The sequence below is a fragment of the Rhinatrema bivittatum genome, chromosome 9 (genome assembly GCF_901001135.1).
Source record: "Rhinatrema bivittatum chromosome 9, aRhiBiv1.1, whole genome shotgun sequence".
Classification (NCBI taxonomy): Eukaryota; Metazoa; Chordata; class Amphibia; order Gymnophiona; family Rhinatrematidae; genus Rhinatrema; species Rhinatrema bivittatum.
The window spans coordinates 130,498,539-130,525,946 of NC_042623.1; the positions used below are offsets into that span (position 1 = coordinate 130,498,539).

Sequence of the window (27,408 nt, forward strand, 5' to 3'; positions counted from 1 at the left end):
CCAGAACCTCCAGGGTAGCATTCTCTGAATTGCTCTCTGTTCTACGCACAGGTCCCCAGAGGCAGGCAGAGCTCCAAAGTCTCAATGCGTGGATGAGGCAATGGTGCAGGGAAGAACGATTCTGTTTTGTAAGGAACTGGGGAACCATTTGTGGAAGGGAGAGTATTTTCCAAAGGGATGGGCTCCACCTACACCAGAGGGAAACCAGAATGCTGGTGCTAACCTTTAAAAAGGAGATAGAACGCTTTAAAACTAGATCAAAGGGGAAAGCCGACAGTCACTCAGCAGTGCATGGTTTGGAGGGAAGTTTCTTCAAAGGATACTAATGAGGCATTAGAGTTAGGGAATCCCAACAGAGTCATTCTAATAATAAGAAAAATAGTGCAAGTGCCTATAATTAAAAACTCTCCTAAGCTAAAAGATTCCAATTTATCCCTGTCAACTGAAAAGCAGAATGTAAATACAAACAAAAATCATACTTTGAAATGTTTGTATGCTAATGTCAGAAGTCTAAGAAGTAACCCCAATATTTAAAAAAGGCTCCAGGGCAATCTGGGTAACTATAGACCAGTGAGCCTGACTTCAGTGCCAGGAAAAATAGTGGAAACTATTCTCAAGATCAAAATCGTAGAGCATATAGAAAGACATGATTTAATGGAACACAGTCAACATGGATTTACCCAAGGGAAGTCTTGCCTAACAAATCTGCTTCATTTTTTTGAAGGGGTTAATAAACATGTGGATAAAGGTGAACCGGTAGATGTGGTGTATTTGGATTTTCAGAAGGCGTTTGACAAAGTCCCTCATGAGAGGCTTCTACGAAAACTGAAAAGTCATGCAATAGGAGGTGATGTCCTTTCGTGGATTACAAAGTCAAACTGGTTAAAAGACAGGAAACAGAGAGTAGGATTAAATGGTCAATTTTCTCAGTGGAAAAGGGTAAACAGTGGAGTGCCTCAGGGATCTGCACTTGGACTGGTGCTTTTCAATATATATTTAAATGATCTGGAAAGGAATACGACGAGTGAGGTTATCAAATTTGCGGATGATACAAAATTATTCAGAGTAGTTAAATCACAAGCAGAATGTGAAACATTACAGGAGGACCTTGCAAGACTGGAAGATTGGGCATCCAAATGGCAGATGAAATTTAATGTGGACAAGTGTAAGGTGTTGCATATAGGGAAAAATAACCCTTGCTGTAATTAAATGTAAGACATTGATAAGACAGGCTAAGAGAGAATTTAAAAAGAAGTTGGCTATAGAGGCAAAAACTCACAGTAAAAACTTTTTAAAATATATTCGAAGCAGAAAGCCTGTGAGGGAGTCAGTTGGACAGTTAGATGATCGAGGGGTTAAAGGGGCACTTAGAGAAGATAAGGCCATCGCAGAAATATTACATGATTTCTTTGCTTCGATGTTTACTGAAGAGGATGTTGGGGAGGTACCCGTAATGGAGAAGGTTTTCATGGGTAATGATTCAGATGGACTGAATCAATCACGGTGAACCTGGAAGATGTGGTAGGCCGGATTGACAAACTGAAGAGTAGTAAATCACCTGGACCGGATGATTTAGTTCTGAAGGAACTAAAAAATGAAATGTCAGACCTATTAGTAAAAATTTATAACATCATTAAAATCATCCATTGTACCTGAAGACTGGAGGATAGCAAATGTAACCCCAATATTTAAAAAGGGCTCCAGGGGCGATCCAGGAAACTACAGACTGGTTAGCCTGACTTCAGTGCCAGGAAAAATAGTGGAAAGTGTTCTAAACATCAAAATCACAGAACATATAGCTTCTTTCACCTCCCCTTTTAACCATGCCGGTAATCGTTTTGCCTTCTTTCCACCTTTCTTAATGTGTGGAATACATCTGGACTGTGCTTCTAGAATGGTATTTTTTAACAATGACCATGCCCCTTGGACATTTTTTACTTTTGTAGCTGCTCCTTTCAGTTTTTTTCTAACAATTTTTCTCATTTTATCAAAGTTTCCCTTTTGAAAGTTTAGCACGAGAGCCTTGGATTTGCACATTGTTCCTCTTCCAGTCATTATATCAAATTTGATCATATTATGATCACTATTGCCAAGCGGCCCCACCACCGTTACCTCTCTCACCAAGGCCTGTGCTCCATTGAGAATTAGATCTAAAATTGCTCCCTCTCTCGTCGGTTCCTGAACCAGTTGTTCCATAAAGCTATCATTTATTCCATCCAGGAACGTTATCTCGCTAGCGTGACCCGATGATACATTTACTCTGTCAATATTGGGGTAATTGAAGTCAATCCATGTAAAGGCTTGGCTTGCCTTTACATGGATCAATTTGAGATGTCTTTTGTATACCCTTCAGAATGGTTTTCAAGAGTATCATTATGGCTTCAGTACATAGATGATATCCTCATTATCTGGACAGGATCTGATATACAATTCTTTTTATTTTTTGACTGGCTTAACTCTTTGAATCCCCACATCCAATTCAATTTTTGTATTCATTCATTGCAAATTTAATTTCTTGATATTCTAATTTGTGTTGAAAATAATCAATTTGTTACTACACTCTTCCGGAAACCTACTGACCGGAACACGTTACTGTCCTACTCGAGTTGTCATCCCAAGCCCCTGAGGGATAATATTCCAACTGGCCAGTTTCTCAGACTGCGGCGTCTATGTTCATCCCGCGTTTATTTTATACAACAATCACGGATTATGTCTCAGAGATTTTTAGATAGAGGATATCCCCCGCGGGTTGTGAAAAAAGCCTTCAAAAGGGCATTATACACCAATCGGGATTGGCTCTTTCTTCCCTCCTCTGAAGATGATGATATATCTTATAATTGTGTATTACCTTTCTCGGTTGTAAGTAAATCTATATCCTTAATGATCCGCAGACACTGGCATAATTTAGCTTTATCCTCTTTGCTTCAGGGAGATTTACGTTTTTCATTTCGACGAGGCAGTAACCTCCGTGATCAGCTGGTACACACGATGTTTAGCAGGAATGAGGTAGTCACTCGGGGGACGGGATGTCATAGCCCCTGTGGTCACTGCACGATGTGCAGCCACACTTCAGTAACTTCTTCCTTTAAACACCCTGACTCTGGACAGATTTTTCAACTACGTGGGATGTCTGATTGTACAACTAAAGGGGGTAGTTTATGTGGTACAGTGCCCTTGTCCCCGTTTATACGTGGCCAAAACCAAGAGAATGGTGAAAACTCGTATTATTGAACACTGTTCTAACATTAGACTCCTTAGAATCGAAGAACCACTGGTTTCCCATTGGATTCACTCGGGCCACTCTATTTCTGACCGTACTTTTTCAGTTTTGGAGATCGTTCCCCCCTCTGTGAGGGGTGGTGACTATGCTGAGTTGTTAGGGAAAAGAGAACAAAGATGGATCTTTACACTAAATACCATTCACCCTCACGGGCTCAACAAAGACATTGAGTGGCATCTATTTGGTTAAACAAAAAAAAGGGGGGGGGACTGTTTTTGAAGTTCTCGCGATGGAATTTGTTTTGGCGCCAAGGCTTCTTCTTTAAATGAGTTGACAGGGTGAGGGCGCTCGCGCTCCATTGTCCAATTAAAAGGTGTGAGTATACACTTTATTTTCGATGTTTGAGTAGCCTCATATGTTATGTTCCATTATGATTATATGTATTTGTATTACAGAGTTTATAGTCACTGTGGTCCCTCCCGATGCAGCCACCAGCGAAACACGGGACCGTGTCGGGGGACATCAATGATACTTGTTCATTTATACAAACGTGGAGTTGCCTTCTTCTACTGACTGTAAGAATAAAACTGAATATTTATATATTACATATTGGTGGAACTGTAAATCCTTTCCTTGCACGTTGTATTTTGGTTACTTGCTTAAGTGCAAGGCTTTGCTTCTGTTGTTCTATTTGGTAATTGAAGTCTCCCATTATTACTGCACTACCAATTTGGTTAGATTCCCTAATTTCTCTTAGCATTTCACTGTCCGTCTCACCATCTTGACCAGGTGGACGGTAGTATACCCCTATCACTATAGTCTTCCCCGACACACAAGGGATTTCTACCCATAAAGATTCAATTTTGTATTTAGTCCCATGCAGGATGTTTATCCTGTTGGTCTCTATGCCATCCCAGACATAAAGTGCCACACCTCCTCCCGAGTGCTCCTCTCTGTCATTGCAATATAATTTGTACCCCGGTATAGCACTGTCCCATTGGTTATCCTCTTTCCACCATGTCTCTGAGATGCCAATTAAGTCTATGTTATCATTCACTGCTATACATTCTAATTCTCATATCTTACTTCTTAGACTTCTGGCATTAGCATACAAACATTTCAAAGTTTGTTTTTTGTTTGTATTTTCATTCTGCTTTTTAATTGATAGGGATAAATTAGAATTTTTTAGCTCAGGTGAGTTTTTAGTTACAAGCACTTGGACTACTTTTCTAATTATTGGAACCTCACTGTCGGGATGCCCTAATTCTAATGCATCATTAGTATCCTTTAAAGATACCTCTCTCCGAACCAGATGAAATCTCTGTGTCTAGCTGATTATACACAGTTTTACCCTTTAGATTTTATATTATGTTTATAAAAGATTTATATTATACTTGCCATGATTCAACTACTTCTTTTATTTCCCTATAAGTTTGGTTATTTTATTAATTACCCTTTTATTAGTTTATTAACACAATTTTTTATTTTAAAATTGTATCGGTTTTCAATAAAAAAGCTGGGGAGGAGACCTTGAAATGATTGACAGATCCAGTAGAGGATATGATGTCATCATTTGTTTTGCACTATTTTTTTGCGCTGTTTTTCAAAGGATTCTTTTTAAAGAGTGACACAAATGGTCCGTCTCTCTTTAGATACATTTTGAGTGGTAGCATCTGTTACTCTGCCGATCCATATCACTCAAAGGTAATGTTTGTTTCAATGCTACAGAGAAAAGTATAGTTGAGTAATTTTACTTGGTTATGGATACACAAATGGCCTTAAAGTTTATTTTAGTAGAAATGAATGAAATGTTTCTTTAACATAGAACGAATCATTAAAGTAGATTGTTTATTACTTTGCATCGCCAGTATTCTTTAAAAAGAATAAAAAGAATATAGTCTATACATTTACAATACAAAATTATTGAAAATCAATACATATAGTATTGTAGGATAGTATTGTAGGAGGTTATTAATCTCCCGATATTTCCTTATAAACCCACATTGTAGTTTTATGAGTAAGAAGGCTGGGCGGCATAATAGCAAATGATTGACAGGCAACATGTAGGATTTTACAGAATCAACCTCTCTGCACTGATTTAAATGCCATATATAAAGACAGATAGACACATCATTCACCAATTCTAGATAACTCCTGAGAGGCTGTATATAATAGTTTATTTTTCTGAAGATTATCTGTAGGAATTAAGATTCAACACTGTGAATAAAAACAGTTAAGAACGATTTTCATGATAATCAATGCATTGGCATATGGATTAGAAGACTCTAGTAACATAAGTTCATTCATCTATTGAATCAAATAATTTATATAGGTTGAAAAACTCTAAAAATAAATGTTATGGTAAATTTTTCTGAAATATATTGTCACACGAAAAAAACAATTTGACCTAAATTATTCATTATTTTTCATTGTCCTCCTCCTTATATCATATTAAAGAAACCCACATTGAAGCATTGTTTGACACACACCCAATTTTCTTATGTCGTTTTCCTGAGTATGATGCATGTAGTAAAATGTATAGGGCTTCCTGGTTTTTTTTTCAAAAAGATAACAAATTTCCCTTTTTTTTGAAGAAAAATTCCCTTTACACTGGTTTATATGTACTAAATATGTTTTAATATAAGACCAAGCTTATTGATAATAGTTAATTATATCAGTACCTTTTATATGTATTATAATTAATCTGACCCTTTGGAGAATCAAATACAGTTGACACTCTGCAATATTCTATAACTTCTTAAACAAAAGGTCACTCTATTTATACTGAAAGTTAAACCTTATATTACTGTATTTTATCCTTATAAAAAAAGATTGCTTAATCTGTTGAAAGATATGAACTAAACCAATATATATAGAGTGACAAATACCTCGTATTATTATTTCTTTGCATGGTTTGGGTAACTATGTAGCTAATTTATTGAACTGTATATCACTAAGGGATAGTTTCTATATGATCTCTTATTTGATTGGTATTGTTGTGTCAGCATTAGTTGTAGTTATTGCTTAGATACTTTATGACTTAGATAAGAGAGCTTTATTTAAATAATTAAACAGATGATATTACCAATAATTACTAATAATAATTTTTTAGTTAAAAAAGACAGTTAATTAGAAACAATATTTTTGTACTACCTATTTAGATAAAAGAACCTTACGTAAAGGACTAAAGGTGTTTATATGATCAAATACTCTGTACTACTTGTAAGTACACATTCTGGTTTGATTTACTTACTAATCATGGCATTAAATATAACGTCTTTTATTTTCAAATAAGTTTCTTTCCTTTTTTTTCTAATTGCTTTCTTCTATTTTTACAAATGGCTTTTAAATAAGTAATTTTAAATATAATAAAGAATGTTTTAGAATCTTAAATATAAAACTGTGTTACTTAATTGGCAAATATTAATTCTTATGTTGAATTACAATATAATTCTGTCTCATTATTGTATATCATATTTGATTTTATTTGCTTAACCTTTTAAACAATAAGTTATGTAGATAAACTATTTATACAACTTTCAAAATTCTGTAACAGAAAGCAAAATGGTTCTGTTTATATATTTGGTTCTTTTTCAGTTTATTTTGACATACTGGTACACATAAGAACATCCGAGTAGTATTAAATACAATACAAAGACAATTAAGGTAATATTTTAAATTAACAATTAAGAATTTTTATGATTTGTTTGTGTGTAAGTTTAATCTCTCATTCTTTTTATCTGTTCCTTTATGTGTTTTTCAATGTCTAGTTTTTTTTCAAAATTTTTTTTTAAATCTTTTAAAAATCCTATAATTAATAATCTATGTTTAACATAAATTATTCTTTGTTGAATGACTAATTCAATGTAAATTGTAATGGTTTTACTATCTTTACAGCCCTTGATGCAGCCGTTTAGATGAAACTCGGCCAGAGTCGGACAATGTATTTAATAATACTAATAAAGGACTTCTTTCCATGACATATGGTCTTGTTTTTGTTCTGTTTGCCTTGGCTATGCTTGACTGTTTTCCGGTTTGTTTTGTTGTGCCGTTCATGTCCTTAAATTGACTCAGCTCATCCCTTCTTCGTCTCATTAATGTGTTCATTTTTCACAAATGTTTTATAGGTCAGGGGACAATGATTGATTGTAGTCAGCTTTGCATTATTTTTTTTAAAAATATTCAGTAAGGGTATGGCATGGAAATCTGCAAAAGTGCCCTTGGGATCCCATATTTCAAAATATCTTCCCCAGTCAGGGTAAGGAATTCGATATAAATTCTGTGGGTAAAGGATGGATATATTTTTGCAATTAGAATCTTCCCAGTTCTGAAACTTGTCTAAATGGCATAGTCTTTTCATCATATATATCAGCAGATGGGGGCATTGCTGCCCCCATATGGCTCCCTCATAATTCTTGACATAGTCTTCCATGCACCCCCATAAGAATTGATGAGACTGCTGAAAACCAAACACCCCACTGCTGCAGTCCTGAGCAGTCTCAGTTGCTATGAAGTCTTCTTCTGGAATGAGCTTCATGGAGATAATATTTGTGTCCATGTAGATGCCACCATACTTCCAGATCAGTGCCAATCTACAAGCTTCTGCACTCACATGGGCCCAAAAGCGTTCCTTATGGGTAATCACCTGAAAATTGAAGATATAGAGTCACCGCCTGATTAATTGTCCTTTTTGTCATAAGGGTAAGTTTAAGACTATTTGCATAGTTGCAAAGTCTAGGGGGGAACTTCTTACCTGCAAACTTTCCACTTAATTTGAAAGCAAAACTATGGATATATTTTCACTTTGAAAATTATCCCAGAAAAAAATACCTGTACATATTTGCACATTCTAATTAATGGGGGTAATTTTCATGGCAAAAACTATGTGAATACTTTAAAAAATCCAAAAGTATGTGCATAGTTACAAACCACACCCCAGCCCTGTCCCCTGGAATACCTTCTCTTACTGTGGGTAAAGCGATGTGCATAGATGCCGTACATGCATATTATTACATTAAGGAACAATGTCAGGCCAAAAAAAATCAGAGCATAAAATCAACATAGAAAAGATCACTAACCCATATTTGTCCTTTATTTTCTACATCTTATTGATCTTCACTACCTGCATAACTACCTGACCAAATAAAAATGCCTTCACCTATTTACGGAACCTTAAATCATTTTGCTCCTGTCTTAAATTTAATGGTAATTATTCCATAGGGCTGGAATAGCTATGGAGAAAGTTTGCATTCTCGTAATTTGCAAATGGTGGTCATAGTGATGGAATGAGTAACAGCATTTGTGAAGAGTGAAGCATGCTTAATGCACCTACTAATGGAGTTTATAGCTTAAACATTAGGAATCGCCATACATAGTTTTATAAATCAAAATCATTTGATTTAATGTTGCACAATTGGTAGTCAATGAAACTCTTTCATACGTAAAATTATTTTTCTTCATTGTAGTCCAATTGTAGAATTGTTCTTATTGTCACATTTTGCACAAGTTGTAAAACTTGAAGTAAAAAAGCAGGCAGTTTAAAGTTAATAGAATATGGGCCTCATTTTCCAATATCGCAATGGTAACGCATGAGGGGGGGTGTCCTATGCAAATAAGGCATTTTACGTGCAGTGGGGAAACATCGCCGCACACGATGTTTTCGCCATTTGCGGAAACATCATGATAAAACAACCAAGGAATCATTGTGGACCACGATATTTCCAGACAGCCTGTTTCAGTATCCTGAGAGAGAGAGAGAGAGAGAGAGAGAGAGAGAGAGAGAGAGAGAGAGAGAGAGAGAGAGAGAGAGAGAGAGAGAGAGAGAGAGAGAGAGAGAGAGAGAGAGAGAGAGAGAGAGAGAGAGAGAGAGAGACTTGCTATAATGTCAACTCCCTAGACAGGTATTTGTATCCCTATGGGAGGGCCACCTAGTAGCTCGGGGTGGGGATTAGGTATGAGCGTAGGGGGTTGGGGCCACTTTCACATTCAACATGAGACCAACGGAAAGAACAGTGGTCTCTAGTGAAGATTTGCTGGCCGTCGGAGTGAGGAAACTCACTCCAAGAAGGGATTTGGGCAACGTTCTCTCAACCTAGCTTGTTGTTGCCCAGGTAGAGTGTCCATCAAGCTAGGTTGAGAGAACGTTGCCCAAATCTTTTCTTGGAGTGAGTGTCCTCACTCCGACGGCCAGCAAATCTTCACTAGAGACCACTGTTCTTTCCGTAGGTCTCATGTTGAATGTGAAAGTGGCCCCCAACCCCCTACGCTCATACCTAATCCCCACCCCGAGCTACTAGGTGGCCCTCCCATAGGGATACAAATACCTGTCTAGGGCATGCACATTATAGGAAGTCTCTCTCTGTCTCTCTCCCCATCACAAACAAGTAACACTTTATTTAACAAGCTGGGTATATGAAGGCTGTTTTAGCCACTTGACAACTTTGAGTCAAGTAACAAATCTATAACCTGCAGTTTACAATGACCAAGACCTATGGGTGGAAAAGGCACATGAAATTGTAGTATTTGTGGACCCTTAAGCTGAGATGAAATTGATGCTGCCACCAGGAGAAGGCCCCTAGTGGTCCTCGTCATCAGGAGGTAGGGCAGGCTGAAATAGCCAACTGGAGCTTCACCTTTTCCAGTCCACGTTCCCCACAGGTTGAGCCCTTGGGTGCCAGGACTTAGGTGTGGATCTCTCACATCAAGAAGTCTAAAGGAGAAGGCTAAGTGGTGTCTGGCAGGCAGAAGTTGGCAGCGGACAGACGTAACCAGGAGCAGGCCAAAAGTCAGGGTGAGCAGCAGACAGGCAAAGAGGAGGCAACAGGCTGGAGGTCAGAGCAGGTGGAGGTCAAGCGAAGTCAGAGTACCAGGCAAGGGTCAGGCAGGCATAGAACAGGTTAAGATGAAATACCAGGCAGAGGTCCAAAACCAGAGAGTCAGTCCAAGGGCAGGAGCGATAACAGGGGCCGAGGCAGGAAAACAGGAACAGGAGTCAGGACTGGAACACAAGATCAGGGCTGGAATGCAGGATCAGAAGGCAAGGCTGAAACTCAGGATCAGGAACAATGCAGACTACGTACTCTTGATCAGAGCAGGACCCATTGCTGAGGCAAAGTGTTGAAGTCAGGGCCAGGTTTAAGTATCCAACCTGGGTGATGTCATCTCCCGGGGCCATGGCGAAGTTTCCCGCCACTGGCCCTTTAAATGAGCAAGGATGGAGCATGTGCGTGCCTAGAGGGGCAGGCACCGAGGCTGAGCCAGTGGTGTGTCGCACCGTGTGGGCAGGCCGCCCCAGCGGGGTTTGGTGTCTGGCCACCTCGTGCAGTGGAGGAGAGAGCTGGTAGTGGCCGCCTGCCAGAGCAGGTAAGGGAGCCCGGCCGCAGCCACCTGCAGCCGGGAATCCTAACAGAAATTGTCCAGTCTAGAAGATAAATGTCTTACAGCCATTAAGAACAAAACCCATTTGTTATCATCCAATATTCTATTCTTTTAAACCAAAACTGAAATCGCTCTACAGGGACCTCTGCTGGTACAATATTTGGAATAAAAAACTGCATATCACATGCATACAATTTGTAAATTAAATCAAGCTCATTTAACCATTTACCCAAAGAAAACCAATTTGAATTGCAAACATTCTGACAATTTTTCTGTGTTCTTTCTTCCAAGAAAGATGCAAACCACTTCAATACTGTCCGCCAAAGCCCTATACTACTTAATCTATCTAACTACTTTACAAGACTTACAGTGTAAAAGGCTGATGTAATATCCAAATACCTACATTTTTCTGCTCCAAAACACAATGTATTTCATCCAATAAAGTCAATAACAAAGTTTCAGTGCCATGAGTTCATCGAAATCCAAACTAACACATTATATTCTTCAATATAATCATCCAACTGTTTCAAACCACACTTTTCTAAAACTTTTCTAAGAGCATGTTAGGCTGTGATGTGGTTGATGCAGCCTAGTAGGTGAACCCACTAGGCCCATGCCTTTGCTGGGACAGAGGCAGGAGCTTCACTTGTACAAGCCCTGGTCCCCTCAGGTTGACCCTTTGGATATCTCAAGGAGAGGTCAGAGTGAGTCTAGGGCTGGCAGTGAGCAGAGATTGGTTGGGTTCAGTTCAAGGGTTGAGGCAGACAGCAAGAATCCAATGTCCGGATCCAGGCCAAGGGTCAGGGCAGGCAGCAAACCACAGTGTTAAAGACAGAGGCCAGAACCAGGAAGTCAGGCTGTGACAGACCAGACAGGGAGACAAGAGCAAGTCTGAACTGGATAGACAGGCAGGACAAGGCGACAGGACAGACAAGGTAAGCAGAGGACCAGGGCAGATACAGACAAGAGAGCAAGGGCCATAATAGGCAAGGAACAAGATAGATAAGGAACAAGGAGCATGAACAGCAAGGTAAATACAAGGAAAACAATAGAGATGTGGGTTTTTTACATTGGGCCCGATCACGTTTTGTTTATCGGCTGCGCCCCAGCCGATAAACAAAAAACCCACCCGACCCTTTAAAAGTAACCCCTTAGCTTCCCCCACCCTCCCGACCCCCCAAAAAACTTTTTACAGGTACCTGGTGGTCCAGTGGGGGTCCCGGGAGTGATCTCCCATGATCTCCTGCTCCTGGCCATCCTCCCACTCCCGGGCCGTCGGCTGCCAATAATTAAAATGGTGCCGATGGCCCTTTGCCCTTACCATGTCACAGGGTATCCATGCCATTGGCCGGATCCTGTCACATGGTAGGAGCACTGGATGGCCGGCGCCATCTTGTGCTCCTACCATGTGACAGGGGCTGAGCAATGGCACCGGTAGCCCCTGTGTCATAATAAGGGCAAAAGCTATCGGCGCCATTTTGAATACTGGCAGCCGACGGTCAGAGTGCAGAAGGTCGCTCCCGGACCCCCGCTGGACTTTTGGCAAGTCTTGAGGGGTCAGGAGGGTCCCCCAAGACTTGCCAAAAGCCCCTGGTGGTCCAGCAGGGGTCCGGGAGCGATCTCCTGCACTCGGGCCATCAGCTGCCAGTAATCAAAATGGCGCCAATAGCCTTTGCCCTTACTATGTCACAGGGGCTACCAGTGCCATTGGTCAGCCCCTGTCACAAGGTAGGAGCACAAGATGGCGCCGGCCATCCAGTGCTCCTACCATGTGACAGGATCCGGCCAATGGCACAGATACCCTGTCACATGGTAAGGGCAAAGGGCCATCGGCGCCATTTTGATTAGTGGTAGCCGACGGCCCGGGAGCCGGAGGACGGCCCGGAGTGGGAGATCACTCCGGGACCCCCACTGGACCACCAGGTACCTGTAAAAAGTTTTTTTTGGGGGGGGTCGGGAGGGTGGTGGAAGCTAAGGGGTTACTTTTAAAGGGTCGGGGTGGGTTTAGGGGTTATTTTTGTGTGTCGTTTTTCCCTCCCTCCCCTGATTTCTGACGATTTTGAAAATATCGACGATATTTTCAATCGTCCGAAGCCCGATTCACATCCCTAGAAAACAACATGGAATGCAACTGTGGCAGGAGGACCTGTTGCTGAGGCGTTGGGCATAGCACACCTAAGGGACACTGAGCTGACTCAGCAGGATGGTGTCTCAGTGGTTTGTAAGTTTCGGCTGTGAGAGTGAGTGTGGCCAGTCGTGGGGCCATCCTGTGGCCGGCCAAATGTTACAGAGCACATAAATACTATATAAGGCAGCAGTTGTTCAGCAATGATGAAGAAGCAGTCAGATACTTTTATACCAGTCACATAATAGCCTGCTTTAATGCAAATGACAGAACTCCATTAATCAAAAATAAATTAAGTAATTGTACAAGATAATTATCAAATACGGAGAGCTTATTTTTAATCAACCAAAATGAATAGGAATCTAATGTAAATGGAGTCACCCTAATTCTGGCAATGGTTTTCTGAAATCCAGTAGGAGTAGGCAAATCAATGTTTTCCCACACAACAGAGTTGGATGACATTATATCCGAGTTATCCATAAAGACTCTGACAGCAGTTGTAATGTTTGTAGTATGTGAGTTGCCCTAGAAATGAGCAGCTTAGTTCCAGGAGAGCTGAATCCCAGGCACCAACAGTACATGGTCTTGTGCCTAGGCCAGCCACCTTCCTTTGGGTTGAGCCCTCCATTGCTGGTGGCCAGTGAAGCATGAGGGATGGGGCAGTTCCTGACGACAAGAATTATGAGGCTGGACACAGGATAAGGAGCAGGGCCTAACCAGGAACTCTGGAAACAAGGAAGGAAAATAACAAGAGCTCTGGATAAAGAAGCCAAATGTAGATGTTGACAAAAGTGAATTCTTCTGGAAATAGAAGTGGAACCAGAATATGAGGTCCGGTGGCTAGGACCAAGCTCTGGCAACTGACTGCTGAGACTGCCTCAGTATAAATACAGGTCTATACAGAAAACAATATGGCTGCCGGATGGGGGAGTGGGGGAGTGGAAGCACAAAACTGAGAGAAATAGATATCTCAAGTGGATTACAGCGCCACCTGCAGGCTAGAGAAACAGTCAGCAATGGCTCCTTATAGCAGGGGCTTCAGTAAATACAAATTTTCTCCTGAAAAAATGTAACCAGCTCTTCACTTTTTGGTCTTTACTTAATAATACTTATGGGCTGTTTCAAAGCTTGTTTAACTATTGAGAACAGTTCAAATGGTCTATTCAAAGAATTGTTTATGACCTATATATTAAATAATTTTTTTTAATAGTAACTAATTGAGGGTGAGATTTGTGAAGCCACGATATTTTATTGTGGGGTGGGGGGGGGGGGGGGGGGGGGGGGCGGGACAAAATATAACAGAGGTGTCCTGTGCCCTCTTCCCAAATCCCTTCCTTTTATATCAGAACCTCCCCTGACCCAAGCAAAGATATTACCATATGTAAACCCCCATCCTCCACAGATCCCCCCACCCACCCAATGAAAACAATAAACCCTGGGGTCTAGAGTCTCCCTTCCCATCCCTCTTCCAAAATAGACATTAGTGGGCTAGCCACCCCCATACTTTAAAAATAAACCCTGGTGGGTTAATGAAGCACACTAGCTCTGGGTCCAGTCAGTGCTATCTTTCAAAATGGTGTCGATCAGCATTTATTCCTATCATGTGATATGCTCAAAGTCCATTCGGTGCCAATTTGAAAGATGGTGCAGATCAGGCCATCTCCTGGTCAATGCATATCAGGTTTTAACCACATACTGCATAGTATTCCCATTGATTTGTGCAGCCTAAGTGCCTAACTCTGCACTTTTTAGTACTGAATCTTAACTGCCAAGTATTAGACAACTCCTCAAGCTTTCTTAGGTCACTTTTCATTCTGTCCACTACTTCAGGGGTATCCACTCTGTTGCACATCTTAGTGTCATCTGCAAAAACCAAAATGTTCCCTCTAACTCCTCTGCAATATTACTGCAAAGATATTAAACAGAACTAGCATAGGACCAATCCCTGAAGTACTCCACTAATCACTTTTCTCCCCTCAGAATGAATTCCATTTACCATCTGTTGTCTATAACTCAGCCAGTTTTTAATCCAGGTCACTATCTTACATCCCATTCCCAGGCTACTCAGAATATTAGGGAGGAGGAATAGCCTAGTGGTTAAAGCAGAGGGCTACAAACCAACAGGTCTATCCAGTAAAGTGCGGCTGCGTTTACCCCGCTCCTAACCCGCGTTCTACTCACTTTCTGGCCGCATTAGCACTTCCTGTGATCCCCAATCCCCTTTAACCTACTCCTACCGCGTCCTAAAATCCCCGGGCAACCCCTTCCGCACGCGGCATGTATATTGCATGTAAACGAGCGAATTAGCTATTCCCTACCATCCAGTAACGCGCGCCCCGACTATCCCTTTTTTACCCTGCCGTTTTGCCGCGCGTTTAACCTGCTAACTTACCGCCTACCCCTACCCCTGCGTTAGAGGCAGGAGTAAGGGTAGGTGGCAAACTTTCCCCCAGCCCCCGCTCTCCTGCCCTGGCCGCGTCCATGGGTGCCGGTCTCCAGGGCAGCCCCAGTCCTCTCCCCTCCTCCCGAAGAAAAAAAAAAAAGCGAAAAAAAAATTGCAAGAGAGAGAGAGGAGAGGACGGGCAATCCTACTCTCGGGATTGCCAGTCCTCCCTCCCCTCCTCCCGAGGCAGGCGCGAAAAGCAGCCTTGCTCCGGGAGGAGGGGAGAGAGGACTGGCAGTATGAAGCGACTTACGTTTTGCAGCCCCCCCTCCGGACATCGGCAAGGACGGGATTGCCAGTCCCCCCTCCCCTCCTCCCGAAGCAGGGCACGAAAAGCAGCCTTGCTCCGGGAGGAGGGGGGAGGTGACTGGCAGTATAAAGCGACTTACTTTTTGCAGCCCCCCATCCGGACATCAGCAAAGACGACCGTGGCTCCCCTCTCCTGCCTCCAGCTGCTCAGGAAGATGGACGTCATGTCTTGAGCGGCCATCAGCAGAAACGGATTGCGGCTCCCCTCCCCTGCCTCCCGGTGAAGATGGACGCCTGCACGGAGTAAAGCGGCCCCTGTGCGTGCAATTGGCCGCTCAAGACGTGACGTCACATGCCGTGATGCCAAACGTCGTGACGTCACGTCTTGAGCGGCCAATTGCACGCACAGGGGCCGCTTTCCCCCGTGCAGGCGTCCATCTTTGCCGGGAGCAGCGATCCGTTTCTGCTGATGGCCGTCTCCTCCGGAGGGCTGCAAAAAAAAGTAAGTTGCTTGGTCGCTTCACACTGCCAGTCCTCTCTCCCCTCCTCCCGGAGCAAGGCTGCTTTTCGCGGCTTGCCTCGAGAGGAGGGGAGAGGGACTGGCCATCCCGAGCATAGGATTGCCCGTCCTCTCTCCCTTGCAACTTTTTTTTTCGCTTTTGTTGCTTTGGGAGGAGGGGAGAGAGGGCTGACAATCCCGAGCGTTGGAGAACTGTCCACTTCCTGGTACCTGTCATTTCAAATGTCATTTGAAATGACAGATACCAGCGTGTGGCTAAAGCGTTAGGCCCGCGCACCCAGGTTACTGTATAGGCGCTGTATAGCGCTCTATACAGTAAAACGGGTTGCGCGGGCCTAACGCTTCACGGACGCTTCTTAGACGCAGCTTGCATTAGCAAGCTTTACATACAGGATCGAGCGGTAGGTGAGCTGCACTGTGCGTGCGGCAACCGCGGGTGCACCGGGCACTAACGCAGCTCTTCCTACCGCTCGTTACTGGATTGACCTGCAAGAGAGCAGTGTTCAAATCCCACTATCACTCCTTGTGACCTTGGGCAAGTCACTTTACCCTCCATTGCCTCTGGTACAAAACTTTGTTTAGTAAGCCCTCTGGGGATAGAGAAATACCTACAGTACCTGAATGTAAATTGATGTGATATCTCAGTTCAAATGTAGGTATATAAAAAATAAATAAGCTTTCCATGCGGGACAGTAGCAAAGCTTTGCTGAAATTAAGTAAACCACATCCAGGGCATGTCCTTGATCTAATTCTCTAGTTACCAATCAAAGAAAAATGAGATTCATTTGTCATAATATGCCTGTAGTAAAACCATACTGCCTCAGATCCTGCAATCCACCGGACTGTAGATTGTAGTACACTATCCTACGGAAGAGTCTCCATCAATTTCCCACGATTCAAGTATGGCTAAACATCCTGTAGTTTCCAACTTCCTCTTTGTTACCAATTTTATTAACAAGAACTACATCCACACATCTCTAGTCTTGTGGGACCATGCTCATCTCTAAAAGATTTACTGAACAGATCCTTCAGCGGACCTACCAGCACAAATCTGTGCTCCATTAGCACCAAAGCTAATGATTTCCAAATTATCCCAAAAAATCGAAAAGCAGGTTGTTAAAACAAACAAAAAACACTCTTTGAAATGTCTGTATGCCAATGCCAGAAGTCTAAGAAGTAAGATGGGAGTGTTAGAGTATAAAGCAGCAAATGATGAGATTGACATAATTGGTATCACAGAAACTTGATGGAAAGAGGATAACCAATGGGACAGTGCTATATCAGGGTACAAATTATATCGCAATGATAGGAGGATCAACTTGGCAGGGGTGTGGTCAGGGAGGGTATAGAGTCCAACAGGATAAAGATCATACAAGAGACTAAATGCTCAGTAGAATCTATATGGGTAGAAATCCCATGTGTGTTGGGTAAGAGTATAGTGAAAGAAATATACTGCCATCCACCTGGACAGAATGGTCAGACAGTTGATGAAATGCTAAGAAAAATCAGGGAAGAAAACCAATTTGGCAGTGCAATAATAATGGGAGATTTCAATTACCACAAGGTAAAGGAGTCGGTGGAAAACCACAATAATAATCTAATGACAATAATTTGTGGAAATCGAAATATTTATAATTATTAGCCTAAGAAGGTGTCAGCAAGCCTGATGTTATATGTCTTTATGATAGACACTAACCGGTCTACTCAATCATTCACCTTCATCATTTTTTAATTCTGCAAAAATTATTTTTATAGAACTTTTTTCTTTTTAATTTAAAAATCCTCCATCCATGAATTTCAAGATGAAGTAGACTCTTATCAAGCAAAACATTCTTATTGCCCTACACAGGCCGGTGTTTCGCTAACTCAGCTTCATCAGGGGCATTTTCAAAGACTGTTTTAGCAAGAGTCAGTTACCATTCAAACAGGGACGAACATCTCGACCATCTCCTGTTGACAAGATGGTCGAGACGTTCGTCCCTGTTTGAATGGTAACTGACTCTTGCTAAAACAGTCTTTGAAAATGCCCCTGATGAAGCTGTTAGCGAAACACCGGCATGTGTAGGGCGATAAGAATGTTTTGCTTGATAAGAGTCTACTTCATCTTGAAATTCATGGATGGAGGATTTTTAAATTAAAAAGAAAAAAAGTTCTATAAAAATAATTTTTGCAGAATTAAAAAATGATGAAGGTGAATGATTGAGTAGACCGGTTAGTGTCTATCATAAAGACATATAACGTCAGGCTTGCTGACACCTTCTTAGGCTAATAATTATAAATATTTCGATTTCCACAAATTATTGTCATTAGATTTCAATTACCCCAATATTGACTGGATAAATGTAACATCAGGACTTGCTAGAGACATAAAGTTCCTGGATGTAATAAATGATTGCTTCATGGAGCAATTGGTTCAGGAACCAACAAGAGAGGGAGCTATTTTATATTTAATTCTTAGTGGAACGCAGAATTGGGTGAGAGAGGGTAACGGTGGTGGGGCCACTTGGCAACAGTGATCATAACATGATCAAATTTAAACTAATAACTGGAAGGGGGACAATAAGTAAATCTGCAGCTCTAACACTAAATTTTAAAAAGGGAAACTTTGATAAAATGAGGAAAATAGTTAGAAAAAAACTGAAAGGTACAGCTGCAAAGGTTAAAAGTGTTCAACAGGCTTGGACATTGTTTAAAAATACAATCCTAGAGGTGCAGTCCATATGTATTCCACACATTAAGAAAGGTGGAAGGAAGGCAAAACGATTACCGTCATGGTTAAAAGGTGAGGTGAAAGAAGCTATTTTAGCCAAAAAAAAATTCTTCAAAAATAGGAAGAAGGATCCATCTGAAGAAAATAGGATAAAACATAAGTATTGTCAAGTTAAGTGTAAAACATTGATAAGGCAGGCGAAGAGAGAATTTGAAATGAAGTTGGCCCTAGAGGCAAAAACTCATAATAAAAACTTTTTAAAATATATCCAAAGCAAGAAACCTGGGAGGGAGTTGGTTGGACCATTAGATGACTGAGGGGTTAAAGGGACTCTTAGGGAAGATAAGGCCATTGCAGAAAGACAAAATTAATTCTTTCCTTCCTTGTTTACTAATGAGAATGTTGGGGAGATACCAGTTCCGGAGATGGTTTTCAGGAGTGATGAGTCAAACGAGCTGAACGAAATCACTGTGAACCTGGAAGATGTAGTAGGCCAGACTGACAAAATCGTCAGATATTTTTTAAATCGTCAAAAATTGTTAAGAGTCGTGATACAATAGAAATTCCCCCGATTTATCGTGAAAAATCGTTAATGGGGTTAGTGTCCACTAACAGGAGTTATTTGGGGGGAGGGCGGGAAAACTGGCACACCAAAACTCCTCCTAAACCCACCCTGACCCTTTAAAAATAATCCCTCACCTTCCCCCACCCTCCCGAACCCCCCCCCCCAAACCTTTTAGAAATACCTGGTGATCTACTGGGAGTCCCGGGAGTGATCTCCCGCTCTTGGGCCATCGGCTGCCATCAATAAAAATGGCGCCGATAGCCCGATAAAAAAAATCCACCCCGACCCTTTACAAATGACCCCTTTGCTTCCCCCGCCCCCCAAAACCTTTTACATGTAACTGGTGGTCTAGCGGGGGGTCCGGGATCCATCCCCTGCACTCATACCCTCGGTGCTGGACTGGTTTCAAAATGGCTCCGATCGCCTTTGCCCTCACTATGTCACAGGGACTGACGGTTGGCCCCTGTGACATAGTGAGGGCAAAGGCGATCGGCGCCATTTTGAGAACTGGCATCCGACAGCCGGAGTGCAGGAGGTCGCTCCCGGACCCTCGCTGGACTTTTGGCAAGTCTTGTGGGGGTCAGGAGGGTCCCCCAAGACTTGCCAAAAGTCCCTGGGGGGTCCAGTGGGGGTCCAGGAGCGATCTCCCTCACTCGGGCCGTCGGCTGCCAGTAAGCAAAATGACGCCGATAGCCTTTGCCCTTACTATGTCACAGGGGCTACCGGTGCCATTGGTCAGCCCCTGTCACATGGTAGGAGCACAAGATGGCGCCGATGGCCATGTGACAGGAGCTGACCAATGGCACCGGTAGCCCCTGTGACAAGGTAGGTCAGAGGCTATCGGCGCCATTTGATACCGGCACGGAGGGTATGAGTGCAGGGGATGGCTCCCGGCCCCCCCCCCCCCCCCCCGCTAGACCATCAGGTACATGTAAAAGGTTTTGGGGGTGTTCGGGAGGGTGGGGGAAGCTAAGGGGTCACTTTTAAAGGGTCAGAGTGGGGGTTTTTTATCTGCTCGAGCCTCACTAAAAAAAAAATTAGCGATGTGAATTGGAATCGGAACCGATTCAAATTCACATCTCTACCGATCAGAATTTGTTCTCCCTCTAGCCGAACCCGATCGTTAAAACGATCGGGCACACAATTCTCATCCCTAGAACATACCATACTGGTCAGACCAAGGGTCCATTAAACCCAGCATCCTGTTTCCAACAGTGGCCAATCCAGGCCATAAGAACCTGACAAGTACCCCAAAACTAAGTCTATTCCATGTTACTATTGCTAGTAATAGCAGTGGTTGTCAACTTAATTAATAGCAGGTAATGGACTTCTCCTCCAAGAACTTGTCCAATACTTTTTTAAACACAGCTATACTAACTGCACTAACCACATCCTCTGGCAACAAATTCCAGAGTTTAATTGTGCGTTGAGTAAAAAAGAACTTTCTCCGATTAGTTTTAAATGTGCCACATGCTAACTTCATGGAGTGCCCCCTAGTCTTTCTATTATCTGAAAGAGTAAATAACCGATTCACATCTACCCATTCTAGACCTCTCATGATTTTAAACACCTCTATCATATCCCCCCTCAGCCATCTCTTCTCCAAGCTGAAAAGTCCTAACCTCTTTAGTCTTAAGTCTTTCCTCATAGGGGAGCTGTTCCATTCCCCTTATCATTTTGATTGCCCTTCTCTGTACCTACCTTCTCCATCGCAACTATATCTTTTTTGAGATGCGGCGACCAGAATTACACTCAGTATTCAAGGTGCGGTCTCACCATGGAGCGATACAGAGGCATTATGACATTATCCGTCTTATTCACCATTCCCTTTCTAATAATTCCCAGCATTCTGTTTGCTTTTTTGACTGCCGCAGCACACTGACCGATGATTTCAATGTGTTATCCACTATGACGCCTAGATCTCTTTCTTGGGTGGTAGCTCCTAAGATGGAAGCTAACATTATGTAAATATAGCATGGGTTATCTTTTCCTATATGCATCACCTTGCACTTATCTACATTAAATTTCATCTGCCATTTGGATGCCCAATTTTCCAGCTTCACAAGGTCTTCCTGCAATTTATCACAATCTGCTCTTGATTTAACTACTCTGATCAGTTTTGTATCATCCGCAAATTTGATTACCTCACTTGTCGTATTTCTTTCCAGATCATTTATAAATATATTGAAAAGTAAGGGTCCCAATATAGATCCCTGAGGCACTCCACTGCCTACTCCTTTCCACTGAGAAAATTGTCCATTTAATCCTACTCTCTGTTTCCTGTCTTTTAGCCAGTTTGCAATCCACGAAAGGACATCTCCACCTATCCCATGACTTTTTACTTTTCCTAGAAGCCTCTCATGAGGAACTTTGTCAAAAGCCTTCTGAAAATCCAAGTATACTATATCTACCGGTACACCTTTATCCACATGTTTATTAACTCCTTCAAAAAAGTGAAGCAGATTTGTGAGGTAAGACTTGCCTTGGGTAAAGCCATGCTGACTTTGTTTCATTAAACCATGTCTTTCTATATGTTCTGTGGTTTTGATGTTTAGAACACTTTCCGCTATTTTTCCTGGCACTGAAGTCAGGCTAACCGGTCTGTAGGTTCCCGGATCACCCCTGGAGCCATTTTTAAATATTGGGGTTACATTTGCTATCCTCCAGTCTTCAGGTACAATGGATGATTTTAATGATAAGTTGCAAAATTTTACTAATAGGTCTGACATTTCATTTTTTAGTTCCTTCAGAACTCTGGGTTGTATACCATCCGGTCCGGGTGATTTACTACTCTTCAGTTTGTCAATCAGGCCTACCACATCTTCTAGGTTCACCGTGATTTGATTCAGTCCATCTGAATCATTACCCATGAAAACCTTCTCCATTACGGGTACCTACCCAACATCCTCTTCAGTAAACACCGAAGCAAAGAAATCATTTAATCTTTCCGCGATGTCCTTATCTTCTCTATGTGCCCCTTTAACCCCTCGATCATCTAACTGTCCAACTGACTCCCTCACAGGCTTTCTGCTTCGGATATATTTTAAAAAGTTTTTATTGTGAGTTTTTGCCTCTACAGCCAACTTCTTTTCAAATTCTCTCTTAGCCTGTCTTATCAATAGGGATGTGAATCGTTTTCCATATCGTCTTAACGATAGAAATCGTGTGGCAGGGCAAGAAAATCGTCTTAGGCACGATTTTTTAGTTAAAAAATCGTTAAAAATCGTTTTTTCCGATTAGTGCGCACTAACTCGAGTTAGTGCGCACTAACTGGGAGTTAGTGCGCACTAACTGAAAATGATACAATTTGACACTTTTCAGGTCAGTTAAGGTCAGTTTAGGAATGAATATGTATTCCTATTGGCTGCCCTCTTATTTATTCATGTTACCAAGTTTCCTACTGACAGTATATGGGGGATGGGAAATGGAAACAGTTGGTAGCTTGACAAAACAAGTAATGTGATCAGTCAATGTGACTAGAACTTGTGCCCTAACCCTGATACCAGGGGTATTGTGATCTTCCTGCACACAGTGCCCTATCCCTATTAATACCAGGAGTGTTGTGATCTTCCTGCACACAGTGCCCGATCCCTAATACCAGGGGTGTTGTGATCTTCCTGCACACAGTGCCCTATTCCTGATACTGGGGGTGTTGTGATCTTCCTGCACACAGTGCCCTATTCCTGACACCGGGGGTGTTGTGATCTTCTTGCACACATCCCGGTATCAGGGATAGGGCACTGCATGCAGGAAGATCACAACACTCCTGGTATTAATAGGGATAGGGCACTGCATGCAGGAAGATCACAACACTCCTGGTATTAATAGGGATAGGGCACTGCATGCAGGAAGATCACAACACCCCTGGTATCAGGGATAGGGCACTGTGTGCAGGAAGATCACAATACCCCGGAGGAGTGAGGGTCAGGCAGCTCCTCCCTGTCTGTGAAGCCAGCCTCTCACTAGTAATGCAGGGAGGGAGCTGTCTCAGACTTCACCATCCTCCCCCCCCCCCTCACCCACACACCATTCACTAGCTGGGACATGGGGGAAGTCAGGAGTGAGGGTCAGGCAGCTCCCCCCTGTCTGTGAAGCCAGCCTCTCACTAGTAATGCAGGGAGGGAGCTGTCTCAGACTTCACCATCCTCCCCCCCCCCCCCCTCACCCACACACCATTCACTAGCTGGGACATGGGGGAAGTCAGGAGTGAGGGTCAGGCAGCTCCCCCCTGTCTGTGAAGCCAGCCTCTCACTAGTAATGCAGGGAGGGAGCTGTCTCAGACTTCACCATCCTCCCCCCCCCCCCTCACCCACACACCATTCACTAGCTGGGACATGGGGGAAGTCAGGAGTGAGGGTCAGGCAGCTCCCCCCTGTCTGTGAAGCCAGCCTCTCACTAGTAATGCAGGGAGGGAGCTGTCTCAGACTTCACCATCCTCCCCCCCCCCTCACCCACACACCATTCACTAGCTGGGACATGGGGGAAGTCAGGAGTGAGGGTCAGGCAGCTCCCCCCTGTCTGTGAAGCCAGCCTCTCACTAGTAATGCAGGGAGGGAGCTGTCTCAGACTTCACCATCCTCCCCCCCCCCCTCACCCACACACCATTCACTAGCTGGGACATGGGGGAAGTCAGGAGTGAGGGTCAGGCAGCTCCCCCCTGTCTGTGAAGCCAGCCTCTCACTAGTAATGCAGGGAGGGAGCTGTCTCAGACTTCACCATCCTCCCCCCCCCCCTCAACCACACACCATTCACTAGCTGGGACATGGGGGAAGTCAGGAGTGAGGGTCAGGCAGCTCCCCCCTGTCTGTGAAGCCAGCCTCTCCCTAGTAATGCAGGGAGGGAGCTGTCTCAGACTGGTATCAGGGTTAGGGCACTGTGTGCAGGAAGATCACAACACTCCTGGTATTAATAGGGATAGGGCACTGTAAGAGATGACTGTAGTAGATTGAATAAAGATCTGATGTTTCTGCTCTCCTCACACCAAACAAAAACAACACACAAGCAGAGAAGCCCTTCTTACAAAGCTGAGCTAGTGAGTTAAGTAGGAGGAAAAGTAAACATACTTGTGCCAGTGTGGCTACTTAAAAAATACACTTACCAACAATCAATTACATATATTTGAACTGTGTACAGTTCCAGCCAGGACCACCTTTCTAAAATGCACAGTGATTGGCAAATTCAACATGCACTAGCATTTCAGGTGCCTGCTAACAAAAATAATAAACAAACAAGTTCTAGTCACGTGAGTGCTGATCATTACATTACTTTTTTTGTCAAGCTTCCAACTGTTTCCATTTCACATCCCCCCAACCATTACCTCAGTATTAGCCTTGGTAACATCAATAGATAAGAGCACAGCCAGCCAATAGGAATACATACATACATATTCATTCCTAAGTGACCTTTACTGACCTGGGAAGTGTGAACACTTTGTTTCATTTTCTGTTGGTGTTCGTTAGTTTCCAGTTCCATTTCCCATCCCCCCAACCATCACCTCAGTGGTAACCTTGGTAACATCAATAGATAAGAGGGCAGCCAGCCAATAGGAACACATATTCATTTCTAACTGACCTTCAGTGACCTGGAAAGTGTTTATTTGTATCATTTTCAGTTAGTGCGCACTAAATCGAGTTAGTGCGCACTAACGGGGAGTTAGTGCGCACTAACTCGAGTTAGTGCGCACTAACACGATTTAACGATTTTTAACAATAAATCGTTAGAATTTCTATTGTATCGTGTTCTATAACGATTTAAGACGATATAAACATTATCGGACGATAATTTTAATCGTTGAAAAACGATTCACATCCCTACTTATCAATGTTTTACATTTAACTTGCCAATGTTTATGCTTTATCCTATTTTCTTCTGTTGGATCCTTCTTCCAATTTTTGAATGAAGATCTTTTGGCTAAAATAGCTTCTTTCACCTCCCCTTTTAACCATGCCGGTAATCGTTTTGCCTTCTTTCCACCTTTCTTAATGTGTGGAATACATCTGGACTGTGCTTCTAGAATGGTATTTTTTAACAATGACCACGCCTCTTGGACATTTTTTACTTTTGTAGCTGCTCCTTTCAGTTTTTTTCTAACAATTATTCTCATTTTATCAAAGTTTCCCTTTTGAAAGTTTAGCACGAGAGCTGTGGATTTGCACACTGTTCCTCTTCCAGTCATTAAATCAAATTTGATCATATTATGATCACTATTACCAAGCGGCCCCAACACCGTTACCTCTCTCACCAAGTCCTGTGCTCCACTGAGAATTAGATCTAAAATTGCTCCCTCTCTCGTCGGTTCCTGAACCAATTGCTCCATAAAGCTATCATTTATTCCATCCAGAAAGTTATCTCTCTAGCGTGACCTGATGATACATTTACCCAGTCAATATTGGGGTAATTGAAGGCTCCCATTATTACTGCACTACCAATTTGGTTAGCTTCCCTAATTTCTCTTAGCATTTCACTGTCCGTCTCACCATCTTGACCAGGTGGACGGTAGTATACCCCTATCACTATAGTCTTCCCGGACACACTAGAGATTTCTACCATAAAGATTCAATTTTGTATTTAGTCTCATGCAGGATGTTTATCCTGTTGGATTCTATGCCATCCCGGACATAAAGCGCCACACCTCCTCTCGAGTGCTCCTCTCTGTCATTGCGATATAATTTTTACCCCGGTATAGCACTGTCCCATTGGTTATCCTCTTTCCACCATGTCTCTGAGATGCCAATTAAGTCTATGTCATCATTCACTGCTATACATTCTAATTCTCCCATCTTACTTCTTAGACTTCTGGCATTAGCATACAAACATTTCAAAGTTTGTCTTTTGTTTGTATTTTCATTCTGCTTTTTAATTGATAGGGATAAGTTTGAATTTTTTAGCTCAGGTGAGTTTTTAGTTACAGGCACTTGGACTGCTTTTCTAATTATTGGAACCTCACTCTCGGGATGCCCTAATTCTAATGCATCATTAGTATCCTTTAAAGATACCTCTCTCCGAACCATGCGCTGCTGAGCGACTGTCGGCTTTCCCCTTTGTTCTAGTTTAAAAGCTGCTCTATCTCCTTTTTAAAGGTTAGCGCCAGCAGTCTGGTTCCACCCTGGCTAAGGTGGAGCCCTTCCCTTCAGAAGAGACTCCCCCTTCCCCAAAAGGTTCCCCAGTTCCTAACAAAACTGAATCCCTCTTCCTTGCACCATCGTTTCATCCACGCATTGAGACTCCAGAGCTCTGCCTGCCTCTGGAGACTCCAGGGAGTCTCCAGGGAGCATTTCAGAGAATGCTACCCTGGAGGTTCTGGATTTAAGCTTTCTACCTAAGAGCCTAAATTTGGCTTCCAGAACCTCCCTCGCACATTTTCTTATGTCGTTGGTGCCCACATGTACCACGACAGCCGGCTCCTCCCCAGCACTGTCTAAAATCCTATCTAGGTGACGCGTGAGTTCCGCCACCTTTGCACCAGGTAGGCATGTTACCAGGCAATCCTCACACCCACCAGCCACCCAGCTATCTACATTCCTAATAATCGAATCACCAACTATGACGGCTGACCTAACCCTTCCCTCCTGGGCAGTAGGCCTTGGGGAGATATCCTCAGTGCGAAAGGACAATGCATCACCTGGAGATCAGGTCCTTGCTACAGGATCCTTTCCTGCTGCACCTGGTTGGTGCTCTCCCATCATGAGACCTTCTTCCTCCAAGGCAGCACCAGGGCTGCCAGTCTGAAGTTGGGACTTGACCACTATGTCCCTGAAGGTCTCATCTATATACCTCTCTGTCAGCCTCAGCTCCTCCAGGTCTGCCACTCTTGCCTCCAGAGATCGGACTCGTTCTCTGAGAGCTAGGAGCTCTTTGCATCACATGCACATGTACAACTTCTCACCGGTGGGTAAAAAATCATACATTTATTTATTTATTTAGAGACTTTTTTATACCGAAGTATAGCTGAGTGCCTTGTGACACTCGATGCAAAAGACTGGGAAGCCCCCCTCTTGCTGCTGGACTGCTGCCTTCATCTCAATTTTGATCAGTTCGTAGTTAAGTTTTAGGTTGCTATGGGAGTAGGAATGTGTCTAACATCCTTTAAATGTATTAGTGAATTCACTATGTGTCTGGTAGTGGCCTACCGGGGTCTGAACAAATTCTCAATAAAGTTTTTGTTGATTTTTTTTTTTTTTGTGAAAGTGGCACCTGCCT

The 27,408-nt window shown here is 42.8% G+C and overlaps 1 protein-coding gene across 1 annotated transcript in view; it reads right to left on the reverse strand.

The window, feature by feature from the left end:
• Positions 1-7,295: 7,295 nt before the first annotated feature.
• The window catches only part of LOC115099571 (alpha-1,4-N-acetylglucosaminyltransferase-like), a 50,915-nt gene continuing 30,802 nt past the window's right edge, over positions 7,296-27,408 (reverse strand). The window contains exon 2 of the mRNA XM_029617304.1: positions 7,296-7,865. Within this exon, the coding sequence (XP_029473164.1) occupies positions 7,296-7,865 (570 nt within the window). The remainder of the gene's footprint in view (positions 7,866-27,408) is intronic.